At 32.7% G+C, this 17,084-nt stretch overlaps 1 protein-coding gene across 1 annotated transcript; it reads left to right on the forward strand.

Moving 5' to 3' along the window:
- The first annotated feature begins 564 nt into the window (after positions 1 to 564).
- On the forward strand, positions 565 to 13,607 carry LOC136711956 (immunoglobulin lambda-1 light chain). The gene is made up of 6 exons (XM_066688555.1): positions 565 to 639; positions 722 to 1,079; positions 5,139 to 5,242; positions 11,137 to 11,412; positions 12,020 to 12,100; positions 13,048 to 13,607. The coding sequence occupies exons 1-6, from the start codon at positions 597 to 599 to the stop codon at positions 13,179 to 13,181; spliced, it is 996 nt and encodes a 331-aa protein (XP_066544652.1). The 5' UTR covers positions 565 to 596; the 3' UTR covers positions 13,182 to 13,607.
- The last annotated feature ends 3,477 nt before the right edge of the window (positions 13,608 to 17,084 follow it).

Below are 17,084 nucleotides of genomic sequence, written 5' to 3' on the forward strand. Positions count from 1 at the left end.
TCTTACATTTGGACCCCCTACTAATCATTAATTATTTTTCAAAAACCGAGAAACAAATAAGAAATATGTAACTATTCCTTATTTTTCGAAAAATCTGAGAATAAGGAATGAGTAGCCATTACTTATTTTTTGAAAACCACCCAGAAATAAAAAATAAGTAACGGTTTCTTATTTTGCTGAAAAACTGAAAACAGAAATATGCAAACATTACTTATTGAAAAAAGAGAGAAGATAATAAGTAATCATTATGTATTTTTCAAAAAAGTTGAAATAAGTAAACATTCCATTCCATTACATTACAAGTTACTTACCGTTACTTTTTTATTTTTTAAGAATCAGTAATCAACTTGGGGTGTCTCACCTTCACTGTCGGTATCCCCTTGAATTATTTACAGGCTTTTAATAACTTAATCACCTTTCTTAACCAATCAATCAAGATGAGCACAAAACGCACCCACTGTACAATCACAGTCACACGTGGTCTTCTTGAGATTTGTTAATTAGTCTGTCAGTCATTTTCTCTTAGCTATAATATTAACACGTCTTAGGCGAAGAAATACTGTATCTACTTGCAGTGGCCCTGCATAAAAGAAAGCATGTTTCTGGCTTCTTGTGTAATTGTATCTTTTCTTTTTCTGGGTAAGTAAATTCTTTGCTCATTCTGTTTATGTGCACAAATTACTCTAATTACTAATTAACATGTTTTCTGTTTTTATTGCAGAGGGTGAGACCGCAGCAACGTTGGAACAAAAACCTACAATGACGAAAACGACTGGCAAATCTGCGAGAATTAGTTGCAAAATTTCTGGAATAGACGTTAGTAGCACTATTATCCACTGGTACCAGCAGATAGAAGGCGAAGCTTTGAAAAGGATCCTGTACGTATCTACAGGAACTGCACTTGACAAAGGTTTCAGCGCTGAAAAAAATGCTGTTGCTAAAGAATGCAATCTTAACATAGTACGATTGGACAAGCAGCACAACGCGATGTACTATTGCGCCTATTGGGACACTCACAGTGAAATACAACCCATATGCAGTCTGCACAAAAACCTTCTAACTGGTGCTGATGTTCCGCGGTAGCAATTGAGAAACAGCAGTTTGTTTATATAAACCACTTGCAAATTAATGATAAAGCTTGTTCAATATATAATATGTGTGTGTGTGTGTGTGTGTGTGTGTGTGTGTGTGTGGCATGGCATACATACACACATGACTATAAATAATCACTTTTAATACACAATACATAATTTTGTATATAATTAAACAGGTTTTGGCAGATATTAAAACATATTTTCTCAAACTAAATGATGGTAGATAGATACCACATCAGAAGTGAATAATTGAAGTGTGAGTTTTTTGAGACTTACATTATATGTATATATATATATATATATATATATATATATATATATATATATATATATATATACAGTGAGGGAAAAAAGTATTTGATCCCCTGCTGATTTTGTACGTTTGACAACTGACAAAGAAATGATCAGTCTATAATTTTAATGGTAGGTGTATTTTAACAGTGAGAGACAGAATAACAACAACAAAAATCCAGAGAAACGCATTTCAAAAAAGTTATAAATTGATTTGCATGTTAATGAGGGAAATAAGTATTTGATCCCCTATCAATCAGCAAGATTTCTGGCTCCCAGGTGTCTTTTATACAGGTAACGAGCTGAGATTAGGAGCACTCTCTTAAAGGGAGTGCTCCTAATCTCAGCTCGTTAGCTGTATAAAAGACACCTGTCCACAGAAGCAATCAATCAATCAGATTCCAAACTCTCCATCATGGCCAAGACCAAAGAGCTGTCCAAGGATGTCAGGGACAAGATTGTAGACCTACACAAGGCTGGAATGGGCTACAAGACCATCGCCAAGCAGCTTGGTGAGAAGGTGACAACAGCTGGTGCAATTATTCGCAAATGGAAGAAACACAAAATAACTGTCAGTCTCCCTCGGTCTGGGGCTCCATGCAAGATCTCACCTCGTGGAGTTTCAATGATCATGAGAACGGTGAGGAATCAGCCCAGAACTACACGGGAGGATCTTGTTCATGATCTCAAGGCAGCTGGGACCATAGTCACCAAGAAAACAATTGGTAACAATTGCCGTGAAGGACTGAAATCCAGCAGCGCCCGCAAGGTCTCCCTGCTCAAGAAAGCACATGTACAGGCCCGTCTGAAGTTTGCCAATGAACATCTGAATGATTCAGAGGAGAACTGGGTGAAAGTGTTGTGGTCAGATGAGACCAAAATCGAGCTCTTTGGCATCAACTCAACTCGCCGTTTGTAGGAGGAGGAATGACCCCAAGAACACCATCCCCACCGTCAAACATGGAGGTGGAAACATTATGCTTTGGGGGGGGTTTTCTGATAAGGGGACAGGACAACTGCACCGCATCAAAGGGACGATGGACAGGGCCATGTACCATCAAATCTTGGGTGAGAACCTCCTTCCCTCAGCCAGGGCATTGAAAATGGGACGTGGATGGGTATTCCAGCATGTCAATGACCCAAAACACACAGCCAAGGCAACAAAGGAGTGGCTCAAGAAGAAGCACATTAAGGTCCTGGAGTGGCCTAGCCAGTCTCCAGACCTTAATCCCATAGAAAATCTGTGGAGGGAGCTGAAGGTTCGAGTTGACAAACGTCAGCCTCGAAACCTTAATGACTTGGAGAGGATCTGCAAAGAGGAGTGGGACAAAATCCCTCCTGGTGGCCAACTGCAAGAAACATCTGACCTCTGTGAATGCCAACAAGGGTTTTGCCACCAAGAACTAAGTCGAATGGGTCAAATACTTATTTCCCTCATTAACATGCAAATCAATTTATAACTTTTTTGAAATGCATTTTTCTGGATTTTTTTGTTGTTATTCTGTCTCTCACTGTTAAAATACACCTACCATTAAAATTATAGACTGATCATTTCTTTGTCAGTGGGCAAACATACAAAATCAGCAGGGGATCAAATACTTTTTTCCCCCACTGTATATATATATATATATATATATATATATCCCTTTTCAATCTAAGAGACCATTACTTTCTATCTCTGATGCAGACACAACATATTTATGCTTTTGTTTAATCTAGACTTGACTATTGTATTAGTTTGCTTTTGGGGATTTCTGCCAAAATCAATAATAGTAAAATAAAATACAACATGTCTAAAACAGTGCTGCCTGGGTTTTAACGGTGAAAAGACTGTTTGTATAAACGTCTCCAGTTCAATCCTCTTTTTGCTACCCATTCAGTTGAGAATCAAATACCAGATTTGTGTGCTTACCTACAAGACTCTCCACAATTTCAGATTTACTTATTTAAAGGACTTAATCCACCTCTACATGCCATTGCAGAAACTGGGATCAGCCCAATCTTGTTGTGCCAAAGTCCAGACTGCACAGTGTGAGATACGGCTTTCCTTTTTAAAGCCCCACAATTGTGGATAGAACTTCCAATGCAACTCTGTTGCTGCTTTTAAATTGAGATGTATGAAATATTTTTTATCATATTCCCTTACCTGTAATTGTCTTGTGGATTTAATATTCTTATATTCTTATTTTTATCTGTTTGTGTAGTTATTTTGTATTATTTGTATTTGTAGTGATGGGTACTTTATTTAAAACAAAATAGGATTCTATTTCTATTCTTATGATTCTTATTCTTATTATGGGATTACATTATAAAAGTAGAGACAAATTATAGCAAAGTACAGGTTGTGGACTTTCTAATTGTGAACACCATTCAATGTGTTGATCACCTAACACATCCAGCCACTCTTGACACACATGTGGTGGTTCTTTCTGAGCAACATTAGATGAATCTGACCCTTCCTCAGTGAATAGTCCACAGTAGTATTTTGTCCAGGGTCTGGTACTCTACTGCCTAGGTTACTCCTGGTGGCATCTCATCCTTGGCCACCCACTCTGTGACAGAGTTTCTCCCTGGGGAGGAGTTAGTTACATCCTTAGCTATAAAAGAGTTAGTGTGTCTTTAGCAAGAGAGTTGGAAGGTCTTTATTGTCTTGAGATCATGTATCAAGTGAATCCTTGTAGTATATTTTTGTTTGTTTGTTATAGACAGTTCTACTCTGATAATTAAACATCTGTAGTCATGTTCTAACAACCTTATTAAATTGTTCTGGGGAAATCCATTAATTGGGCTAAATGCAACCTTGGACTCGGCTGCCAATAAGAATCAATCCTCCTGTGACTCTCCTTGTTCATCTCAATGTTACTTTGTGACACACTCACTCCAGCTCAAGACTCTGGTTCTTGCTTACTGCCTCAACCAGGATACACCTATCAGACTTCCAGACTATCATCTCCCTACACCCCCAGACCACTACACTCTTCCTGTGTTTAGAAGACTGGCTGGACTTCCTCCAGAGGTTGTTCAAACTCCAAGATTGCCCTCAATTGGTAGAATGGCCAAAGAGATCAGGCCCTAACAAGCAAGATGAGCGGAGTGACTTCCTTTTCTTTGTATCCTTCTTAAGAGTATACATTCTTCTTCTTCTTCTGTTAATTAATAGAAAACTGATTTTTAAGATCCCTTGGTATGAGGCCATCTTGAAACTTAGAAATTGACAAAAAAGTGCCCTTGTTCCTCATAATATCATAAAGTTTTACCCATAAATACTGTGATATGTACCATCTGACACTAATACAAAAATAAATGCCAATACAATAATTTTAAAAAAGCATGCTGCAAGGGAAAGCCATTGTCATGATGGACTTAAATATCCAATACCAAGCACAGAAGCTGAAGTTGAAATAATACAAATGTTTATGGCTACTTTCTCAACCAGTTTATTAACAGCTTAGAAGAGACTTCATCTGCGAAATAAAAATGTAAATTGGATTAAAACAACCTGTCTCTTTACCAAATATCTTGATACACACATGGATTGGGTTACGATTTGTGGCTGCCTGAACATATTTTCATTTTTAATATAACTGCATTTCACAGTTGGTGTTTGATGTGGTGAAACCATACTGCCTGTTTAAACTGAAGATATTTCTAGAATTTCAGATTAGCTGCTGGGAATGTTTTTTTTTTTATGTTTATGGATTTTCAAAGAGAAGCAGATGTTTTGATGGTTTATTCATTTGATTGATTGATGATTTATGTTCATAGTGTTCATAATGTTTTTACAGTGAGCTTTAACACAGTGGTATCAAGTGTATGGATAAAAGTATTTGGTACTGGGACAAAGCTTGTTGTATCTGGTAAGAAGACAACGTTATACTACATTTTAATTTTAAAAAGGATCTTGTATGCCTTATGTGCAATTCAAGAATGATACATCAATGTTTACATTGCATATTACTTGAATTGTAAAAGGATAACTTATTCAGTTTGGATATGGCTTGGACTACATTTAAATAGTCAGTAGTAGTAATAAATGATGCATTAAAAGGTTACTATAGGTATAACCTTTTATTATTGGCTTCTAATAAATTGATTTTAGCGGACAATCGTTTAGGGAGTGTTTAAAGTGTGATTGTAAACAGTTAAGTGAATGTGAAAATGTGAAAATGCTGATGTGAAGATTTTTGGAAGTGGAACAAAACTGGTAATATCAAGTAGGTGGTATTTACTTGTTTACTTGTTACTTGTTTTGTTTATTGTTTAATTTTTTAATTAATCAAATGCTCATGGAATGAGTATGTATATATAGTAACTCCAAACAATCGTTAATTTAAGATATTGGATAATGCACATACCTGAAACCACCCTATTAGTATAAATTAAAGCGATGTTTTTATCTCAGAAATTATACAGCATGTTGATGCCTGTAAAAATTAATTATGTAAACTCATACAGTATTTTGACACAGATTGGTGTTTTTACCGTAAACATCAATGAACAACATTTTTTTGTATTGATCAAATATTGATGTGTTTTTCTTTACAACATTATAACAGCTATTTTCACATTATGAATGGTATTAATGCAAATAACGTTATAATTACCAATTCATTGTCCTGTTTCTCCACGGGGTTTGGTTCAGATTCATGAAATTGCCATTGAAAGTTCTAACGAAATGTAAGTCCTAAATGAAACTGTATATCGTTTTCCTGATATAATAATAATAATAATAATAATAATAATAATAATAATAATAATAATAATAATAATAATGAGGTAACCTAACACAATAAGAGAAGCCATATGAAACTTAGTATGTTAGAAACTAAAAAGATTAATTAAAATAAACATAATTAGGCTACTGTGTTATGGAAACACGTTACTGTTTTTCCATTGTTCTTTGTTTCAGTTGTTACAGATAAAAGTGATGCTTAGTAATAAAATTGAGTATAGTCAATATTAGCCTATTGTTGAGTGAACGTTACTTGATAATCGCATAACCAGTTGTTGTAAGTTCTTGTATCACTGTGGGGGGTGCTAAGATCTTTGGAAGTGGAACTAAACTATTTGTAACAGGTAAATTGAATTTAAACAATTGCTTATGTGGAATATAGTTGATGTGTTAAGTAAATGCCAGTTCACAATAAATCAAAACAACAATACATATTGATCTATGATATAAAATGCACGTAGCCTGTGCCACGGTGGCTGACCAGGCTTTTTGTGAAGCTCATAATAGCTGTGTGACACCAGTGGTGCATGGTTTAAAGTGTTTGGTTCTGGAACAAAACTTATAGTCACCGGTAAGTCTATTTATATGTGTTTGCTTGTTTTGCCATTGTGGAACATTTAGACGAGATATTGGACAGCAAAACAAATATTTCTTATAAACCGATATAATCATTTTACATTGCATACCTTTCGAACTCTGAAAGGGCAGCTAACCAGTGAAGGTGTGGTGGGTGGACGGGAGACACATTTCACTTTGTAGCCTAAAAGGACGCCAAATATCAGTACATTGACCAAAACGGTTTTTCATAAAATACTGTAGCACTTTAAGACTGGTGACTGTAGTTATTGAAACAGAGTAAAGCACTGTGGGGAACGTCAAGATATTTGGAGCCGGTACTAAATTGATTGTTGATAGTAAGTATCATTATTTTATTATATTTTTTAAGATTGTACATTAAATTAGAACAGGTAAGGATAAGGGAGCATTTAGTCTTGTAATTGAAACACTGTGCAAGAGCCTATTTGCCACATGAATATGGTTTTGGATTCATATTTTAAGGGCGTGTTTGTGTTTTTAAGAACATTCCAGTAGAACTTTATTTGTATTTATTTTCATATTAATCCAAAATACAACAACCCTCCAAAGAACGACTATGATATCGGGAAAATGTCAGTGTTCAATATGTAATGTGTTAGTAGACTGCGTAATTGTTTTCAGAGATTGTACTTTGCTGTTCCTTGTTGATTTGGTCAAAATGTAAGGGTAGACCTGCTGTAGTAGCCGAATACATATGCTTTTAGTTAAACTCATTATACTAATATTTTATATATAATTCATCTAAGTATAAAGGTTATATATTTGTGTATTGATTAGATTGATTAGTTGACTAATTGGGGAATTACCAGTTTGGGTAAAAAAACTAGCAAAAACATTCAACTGATATTAAATGGAATGTATCATTAAGGTATAAAATGAACTGTAATCTTTACCATTTTCTCTTTTTCAATATACCAATTTGCCGAAACCATCGATTATATTATGCTTCGTATTGTTAAGGGAAAGTGTTTGTATTGATGTGTATATAACACAGACAATTTTTGTCATGGTAATATTCACATATGTTAACTCAATTCAACGTTTTGATGAAAGGCAGATTTATAAATAAGTAACATAATAGTTTGTAGCTTGAAAAGGGGAACACATTTTGCACTGCAGCAAAAAGTTTTGAACATATTTAAGTAATTGATCTATAGTGACGAGACTAAGAAAGTTTCGTGTGATGGACATATTCAAATATCGGACGGAATATATTTTAAACCAGAAGCAATAGTGATAAATGGACCTTGACATACAAACTTCTTCTTGTGGGTGCACTTAGACTTAAAACGTAATCACCGTTTATGTTTAAATTGAATAAGGCTCCTGTTTATATATATATATATATATATATATATATATATATATATACAGCATGCCATCGTGAATACAAGTTATTGTACGATTTATAAGTTGTGTGGGATCCAAGGAGCAGTGGTTAAAATATTTAGCCCAGGCACACAGCTTGTGGTGACAGGTATGATTTTAAAACCTATTATAATATATACATTGCAGGTATTTGTTCGTAACATATGTGTTCTAAGAATGCACACTTTTGACAATTTAGGTTGTACCGATTTTCGTTCCGTAACATTTTATAATCCATTAATCGAAATTTTAGATATTTGTTTCTACACTCAAAAATAATTGTCATCCATTATATACTAGTACATTATTTGGAAATTACAAATATACCTGATTTGTGCCACAAGACATTCGATTTGTGTCCAATATTTTAGTAAAGACAGCAAAATAGTTTGTTCTGTTAAAAATACTTTTAAAGGAAAAGAGAATGTTAAAGAAAAAACTTACATCACTTATTTGATTCAAATATATATATATATATATATATATATATATATATATATATATATATATATATATATATATAGATATAATTTTGGAATTTGAAAAATAATCTTTAAAATGTCCATATATATATATATATATATATATATATATATATATATATATATATATGGACATTTTAAATATTATTTTTCAAATTTCAAAATTGTCATTACCATGACAAACATTCATCTAAGTTTATATATATATATATATATATATATATATATATATATATATATATATATAAAATCAGGTAAAAATTGTTGCCTTATGAATGGAAAGCGCTCTTTTTTAAAAGTATTACTAAAAGGTGCCTTCGATTATTATTTTTGTATGTGATTTGTTTCTGAAAGATTATCAGATTAGTGCATTTGTTTCCCTATTTCTTAACTACTTAACTATAGAGTGATGAATTGACAAATTCCGTATTTATATGTGAACATACAATATTGTATGTGCTATTGTTGTTGTATTATGCCAAACCATTTAATTTGGATAACTGGATGTTGAGAAACTGTAATTATACTGTAAGTGGTAAGACATTTTAATTTCTATCATAGCTACAAAGTTCATTCAGCAGTGCTCGGCAAATATTTTTTAATTTTTTATTCCATCGTAAGATCAAAAAAGTGTAATATTAAAGCAACTAATCAAATAAATTTTCTCATTGGTAGGATAGAAATAAATAAATCATTAATCTACCTAAAAAATAAATAAATGTTATTGTTTATTTTACACACAAAAAACCCTGATTTATTTATAACATGGATATTTATATATCCCTGTTTAGATAGTAATAATAATAATTATTACTGTTGTTATTGTAGTTGTTGTTGTTGTTGTTGTGAAGATGATCCTAGGACAGCATAACCTGCAGTTGTTGTAAATCGGTGCTGAGACACATTGCACATTACCGTTGTTTTTTGTAAAGCGCATAATGGCTGTGCAACCAGCAGTAGTTATTCGTTTAAGGTTTTTGGATCTGGAACAAAACTAATAGTTACAGGTAGGTGTATTGATTTTCATTATTATTTTTATTATTTTTGAAAGAATATATGTATTTTCAAAGATCTGCCTATGGTCCTGACCAAATCAACTGTTGATTTACCCACGAATCAAAAATTACAAACTTGTACCCAGTCATGGTTTATTTTATTCTCAGAGTCCACAGTCTATTTCAGGAGGTAACTGACATTTGATATCATTCGATTCAAATTAATTCAATTAATTACTAAAAACAAATTAATTGATTAAATCGCACATTCTTGTAGAAAGATAGAACTAATTGTATTTAACGTTTACACAAATAACGTTTTTGTACTATATGGTTACACTGTGGGACAACAATGTAAAACACTTTGGATCCGGCACAAAACTTATTGTTACAGGTGAGTTTTTTTAACGTAAAGCATTTAAAACGCTGTATTAATTTTATTCGGATTTTTAAAAATTGATTCTTTAAAATCTTTAAAAAAAATACTGTGACCCGTAGAATAGCCTACATCTCTTCTTTTAAACAACGTGATAATTGTACATTTAAGAGAGCATTGTGGTAGAATGCTGTAGACTGTATTAGCATAATTATTAGCCTGATATGATGTCGAAAATAGTCTGAATTAAACCTCAGCTGTAAAATACATAACAAGATATTATTATTATTATTATTATTATTATTATTATTATTATTATTATTATTATTATTATTATTATTATAAAAAGATGAACATATAATAGTGTGCAATTAATAATTCTTCTGTAGTGTTGATTTATTGAGTTAAGATCGAAGTATCTTAAAACAAAAATCTAAAGCTAGATTAAAAATGCTATTATTACTACGAAAACAAGTAGAAATAGTAGAAGTAGTAGTTGTAAATAAAGCCACACATATTACATTCAAGGGACATTAATTAGAAATGTCTTGTTGGATATATTTAATAAACTCATAGGTAAGCATCAGTGCCACACAATTTTAGTCCAGTATTCCATAAAAGAGTATTCAAGAAAAAAATACATTGAAATAAATACTGAATAAATAAAAACAATCTGCAGATTGAAATAATTTTAAAAAGTATTACAGGTTACAATACGTTATTTAATTGTTGTACTGATACTAAAATAAAAATTCAATGTTTTGGAATCTATAAAAGAAATAAAGTCCAGACTTTGTCAAGATTTTTTTTGTTTGTTTGTTTTTTTGTTATTGATTTCTTTTCTTGCTGCTATCAAGTACTTTTTAACAAATTAAAACTTGTTCTATTCCATACGTATTTATGACATGAATTAAATAAATACATTAAATCAACACATTTCCATGCAGGAAAGATACCCTGTTTTAGTGTTTTGTTATATTAAGATTATAAAATACCTTCGCCTCTTACATTAAAACAATTTCCACAACAATAACATTATTTAAAAAAAAGTAAAATGGGAAAATGTCTTTGCATGTTTTTCTTTTTTTAAACTCATATTGTGATTCAGAGTTTTTCGCTGACCGCTATACTTTAATACATTTAAATATTTCTTCCTTTCTGATTGGATTTTCTTCTTCTTCTTGTTCTTCTTTTTTGACAGACACAATACCCACCAAACCCATAGTGGTACGATATCCGCCTGTCTCTTTAAGTGGTGAGAAAAAAGCCCTGCTCTGCCTGGCTAAGGGAATGTTCCCACCTATTGTGCAATTTAAATGGAGCAATGAGGGTGAAGAGCTTCTGCAGACGGATAAGGATTCCACCAGCAGTTTACTGATCATTACCGACAAACAATATAGTGACCACAACTATAAATGTATAGTCAAACATGAAACAGGGGATTCTCAAGCTTTAGAGTTTAAGGTAACTGATGAAGGTAAGATCATTATTATTATTATTATTATTATTATTATTATTATTATTATTATTATTATTATTATTATTATTATTATACCTAAACATGTTAAGTGTATCACATTTGCATTTATTAAATGTCTGTACACATTGGCGCACACTGCACATAACTGTACATCCTGATACTAAGTAGCTTACAACTGTAGTTCACTTGTTAAACAAAAATATAGACAATTGTTATGATAATTTAATACAGAATTACAATTCAATCCCTTTTACTATTCAATCTGATGAATAGAAACTGGAAGTACAAATGACCACAATATGGTCATTAAACAAAGATATATGCTACATGATATAAACAACATTTTATGTGAAACTGGGATACACTCTTCTCTGTGGTTGAAACCTTACTCTGAAATATTAGTTTATTCATTAAATTACTAAATAATAAATCTGATAACAGACCATGTAACTGCTTCGTATATATATATATATATATATATATATATATATATATATATATATATATATATATATGGGAGATTAATCGTGAAATAATAGTTATTTTATTAGCATTGTATAATACAGCTGTAAATAACTACGTGTCACTAATTTAATAATCACAGCCAAACCAGTTGACGATAGAAGTAAATCCAAAGAGCAAAAGAAGATCGCAACAGACTGTGATCCACTAAACGTAATCCATGGTAAGAATCACCGATCATATAAAAAAATATACAGCAGTCCTATCATTGGTAAAATACTGATTCTGATTAATCAAAAAAAAGTATTGTTTTTTATTCACATGCTGTTGTTTCACTGGACAGATACTGTGGAATGGATTTTTGTACTGGCGTAATTATCAGCAGGCCCTACAATAGGAAAGCAGAGATGCATTGTATGGGCAGGGTGTGAAAGCTTGTTGTTATTTTTATTGTTTGGTTTGCCTCCTACCGTGTCTTTATCTAACTCACTATCATGAGAATGACAACTTTCTGCCTCACAATCCACAGAAACAATTAACAGTCGGATGTGTTCTGTATTTTTTCAACGTAAACAAAGAAAATATTCAAGACATAAATAAAAATGCAGTAATGAAGCTTGTCCACCCTTGTTGACAGCTAGATTTAATACAGCCAAAAGTGGCACTGTGATGTTCAGAGCTGCGATTCTTGCGCAACTTTTACATTTGCAGCATGTGATATATATATATATATATATATATATATATATATATATATATATATATATATATATATATATATATTTAATTGGTTATTATCATGTAACATAACTTTCAAATATGAAACTTTTAACAATAATTACAAAATTGTACCAATTAAAAGCAGAGATTGAGCTGCTAATGGTGGTGACTTTTTTCAGGTTTCTTAAAGGTAGGGCAATCTGTTTCAAATAAGTAAACATAGTACTAGATATGTAAGACAACAAGAGTGTTTAGCAATTATTTGAAAGTATCCCTAGAAGTTTGCATAGAAGTAAATAGGAGGCCAGGTGCTGATGTGTTGTATTGAATCTAATATATATTGTATTTTATGTTATATATTTTTATAGTATCATAAGATGTATTTGAAATGTTGCATGCAAAATTTCTAAAATGTATTATGATTAATATTTGTATTTTTTTTAATTTTAGACATTTTTTATTTGAATGTGGCCCAAGTGACCTACACTGCCCTGATTGTGAAAAGTGTGGCATACTGTGGAATAGTGTCCTTCCTCCTATACCAGATGAAGTCCACTCCTGGTTCTGCCATGAAGATGATCTAATGACACAGGAAGTTCAAACTGCAAAAGGATGACAACATCACTCTTGCAGTTTATCATATTGCTCTTTGCTTAGTTAGAAATTGGTTTTATTGTAAGACAGTTTTGACATTTTAATCTTTTTGTATTGCTTTTGATAGCATGTATTGTATTGTATAGACTGTTTCTTTTCCTTTGACCTTACATTACAGTTATATACACATATATATTTAAACCTTTACTATATAATACAGGTTGTTTCATTTCAAAGTTAACAGGGTAATGTAAATAGTATTTACCATAGTTCAATTATTTATACTCTGCAGCATAAGGATCTTTAGATAAAAATGTTTAATCTATACTTGGTGATTCAGAGATGTTAATGTACTGCATCAAAATTAATTGTGCAAGATATTTCAATTGCTACATTGAATAAAAATAAATATTTAAATAGTAATATTTTATTATTGACTTTCTGGTTTTCTTTGACTAAGACATCCCTAGATGTGCATGCACCCTCTGTAACTCCACGCACTCCATAAACATGTAGAGTAGCCTATAGTGTCCTCCACATGTATTCATAACCTTGAGAAATTATAACATACATACAATTCACATATTTTCATCTATTTAAGTATATATATATTAATTTATATTAAGTATATATATATATATATATATATATATATATATATATATATATATGATTATATTGCATTTCTTCTATTAAATAATTGTTTTACAATTACAGCTACATACAGGTGTAAGATATACATGACCCGTGTCATCATTATGGGCCAGTAATTGTCATTTAAAGAAAAACTTGAAATCAAACCTTTAGATCCTCATCAACTGATGGATTTCATGATGACACACAAGGGAAGGTTGGGGATGGCTTTTAACAGAATGGTTCACAAAGAAAAAGCAGCTTATTGGAAATATTACTGCAATATAACTTCCTTGTTTTTCTTGCCTTTAATTTGTGGGAGACACTAGGAGGACAAAATCGGGCTATGGGGATTAAAAAACTTGTCAGGAAGACTATCATGTTGTACCAGGATGCAGTCCTCATTGCATTTCGCCAACAGGTCCTCATTTTCTACTAGCACTGCCTGCAGGAGTTGTTTCTTTCCTGAGCAAAGCCCCACGCTGCTCTGCTACAGTTGCTGCACCGCCTGTTTTATATCAATTGTTGGCCCTGGCCAGACTCCCCTGTCCTTGGAGGCCACATTGGGGCATCCTAGAGGGCTTGATTAAGGTGCTCCCCACCAGTGAGGTCAGTGGGGTCCCTCAGGGGAAGATGAGGACGATGGCAATGAAGAAAGTGAGGAGAGCTTTACCTGCCATGGTGCCTCTCTGTTTCGAAACTGGGGTACCACATGTGTCTGGGGCCCCAGGCTAGCTCTGTGAGGTCCATTCCCCCCAGGAATTAAGTCAGTAAGCAACTAGGGGGAACGGTCCTGAGGCACTGGGGCAGCCAGTCTTGTTGGGATTAATGTTGAAACTTGTCTCTTCTCTCTTCTCAGGCTTCCTTCTGTCTCATCACAGAAGGGGTTCAGTTTTTGCGGGGCGCATAGCAGCTCCTGTATCATCTCCCATGGGAGGGGCTCAGTCTCCCCGGGATGACAGGCAGTTGTGTCGTCCCGCTTCGTTATGATATCCGTCGAATTGGAAATTAAGGTATTCAAGTGCCTTTTGAGTGTCCACTTTTTATAGACAAGTTCAGAGTATTATTATTATTATTATTATTATTATGATTATTATTATTATTATTATTATCATTATTATTAATTAATTAATTAAAATTAATTAATTTCATGGCAGAATCCCTTATCCAGGTTGACTTACAAAATATTACCGCAATACAAAGTGCAAAAATACAGTGCCGTTCAAGGCATAAAACATTGCAAATTCCAATTTACATAATACAGTGCAATTCAAAGCATAATGCATTTTACAAATTCCAATTTACACAAGTGTGTACAATATATGAGGTCTTACATCCTGGATTGTAAAAGCTGAGTGCAGACAAGATGTTAAGTCACAGTCAAAGGCAAAGGGAAAGGGAGCAAAGGGGAGATCAAAAGAACAATACCAGTACTATATCGCAAGGCAAGAAGTATGATACTAATAATAACACTAATAATGTAATTGGTTGACCATGGCTTTCTTGCTGCCTGTCCTTTTTGTTTATAGCTCAAGATACTTAGATTTAATATAATCAGAAGTGGCACTGGAATATTTAGAGCTGCACCTCTCTTTCATTACCGGCATGCAAACATTTTTGTATTATTATTTACGTAGTTGGGCCCTTTTCTAGTCATAGGAACAAATCATCTTGCTTGATATACTCTTGGAATTCCTTTTTTCTTCTTAAGATCAAAAAAGTGTAATATTAGAACAACTAATCAAATTCATTTTCGCATGAGTAGGATAGACATACAAATAAATAATCTACCTAAAAAAACCAATTTTATTGTTTATTTTACACATAAAATGACCTGATTTATTTATAAACTGGATATTTCTTTATCCCTGCTTGGATATTAATAATACAAATTATTACTGTTATTATTGTAGTTGTTGTTGTTGTGAAGATGATCCTAGGACAGCATAACCTGCAGTTGTTGTAAATCGGTGCTGAGACACATTGCACATTACCGTTGTTTTTTGTAAAGCGCATAATGGCTGTGCCACCAACAGTGGTTATTCGTTTAAGGTTTTTGGATCTGGAACAAAACTAATAGTTACAGGTAGGTGTATTGATTTTCATTATTATTTTTAATTTTTTTGAAAGAATATATGTATTTTCAAAGATCTGCCTATGGTCCTGACCAAATCAACTGTTGATTTACCCACGAATCAAAAATTACAAACTTGTACCCAGTCATGGTTTATTTTATTCTCAGAGTCCACAGTCTATTTCAGGAGGTAACTGACATTTGATATCATTCGATTCAAATTAATTCAATTAATTACTAAAAACATAAATTAATTGATTAAATCGCACATTCTTGTAGAAAGATAGAACTAATTGTATTTAACGTTTACACAAATAACGTTTTTGTACTGTATGGTTACACTGTGGGACAACGATGTAAAACACTTTGGATCCGGCACAAAACTTATTGTTACAGGTGAGTTTTTTAACGCAAAGCATTTAAAATGTTGTTGTTGTGAAGATGATCCTAGGACAGCATAACCTGCAGTTGTTGTAAATCGGTGCTGAGACACATTGCACATTACCGTTGTTTTTTGTAAAGCGCATAATGGCTGTGCAACCAGCAGTAGTTATTCGTTTAAGGTTTTTGGATCTGGAACAAAACTAATAGTTACAGGTAGGTGTATTGATTTTCATTATTATTTTTATTATTTTTGAAAGAATATATGTATTTTCAAAGATCTGCCTATGGTCCTGACCAAATCAACTGTTGATTTACCCACGAATCAAAAATTACAAACTTGTACCCAGTCATGGTTTATTTTATTCTCAGAGTCCACAGTCTATTTCAGGAGGTAACTGACATTTGATATCATTCGATTCAAATTAATTCAATTAATTACTAAAACATAAATTAATTGATTAAATCGCACATTCTTGTAGAAAGATAGAACTAATTGTATTTAACGTTTACACAAATAACGTTTTTGTACTGTATGGTTACACTGTGGGACAACGATGTAAAACACTTTGGATCCGGCACAAAACTTATTGTTACAGGTGAGTTTTTTAACGCAAAGCATTTAAAATGTTGTTGTTGTGAAGATGATCCTAGGACAGCATAACTAGCAGTTGTTGTAAATCGGTGCTGAGACACATTGCACATTACCGTTGTTTTTTGTAAAGCGCATAATGGCTGTGCCACCAACAGTGGTTATTGGATTAAGGTTTTTGGATCTGGAACAAAACTAATAGTTACAGGTAGG

The sequence above is a fragment of the Amia ocellicauda genome, chromosome 2 (assembly GCF_036373705.1).
Source record: "Amia ocellicauda isolate fAmiCal2 chromosome 2, fAmiCal2.hap1, whole genome shotgun sequence".
Taxonomy (NCBI): domain Eukaryota; kingdom Metazoa; phylum Chordata; class Actinopteri; order Amiiformes; family Amiidae; genus Amia; species Amia ocellicauda.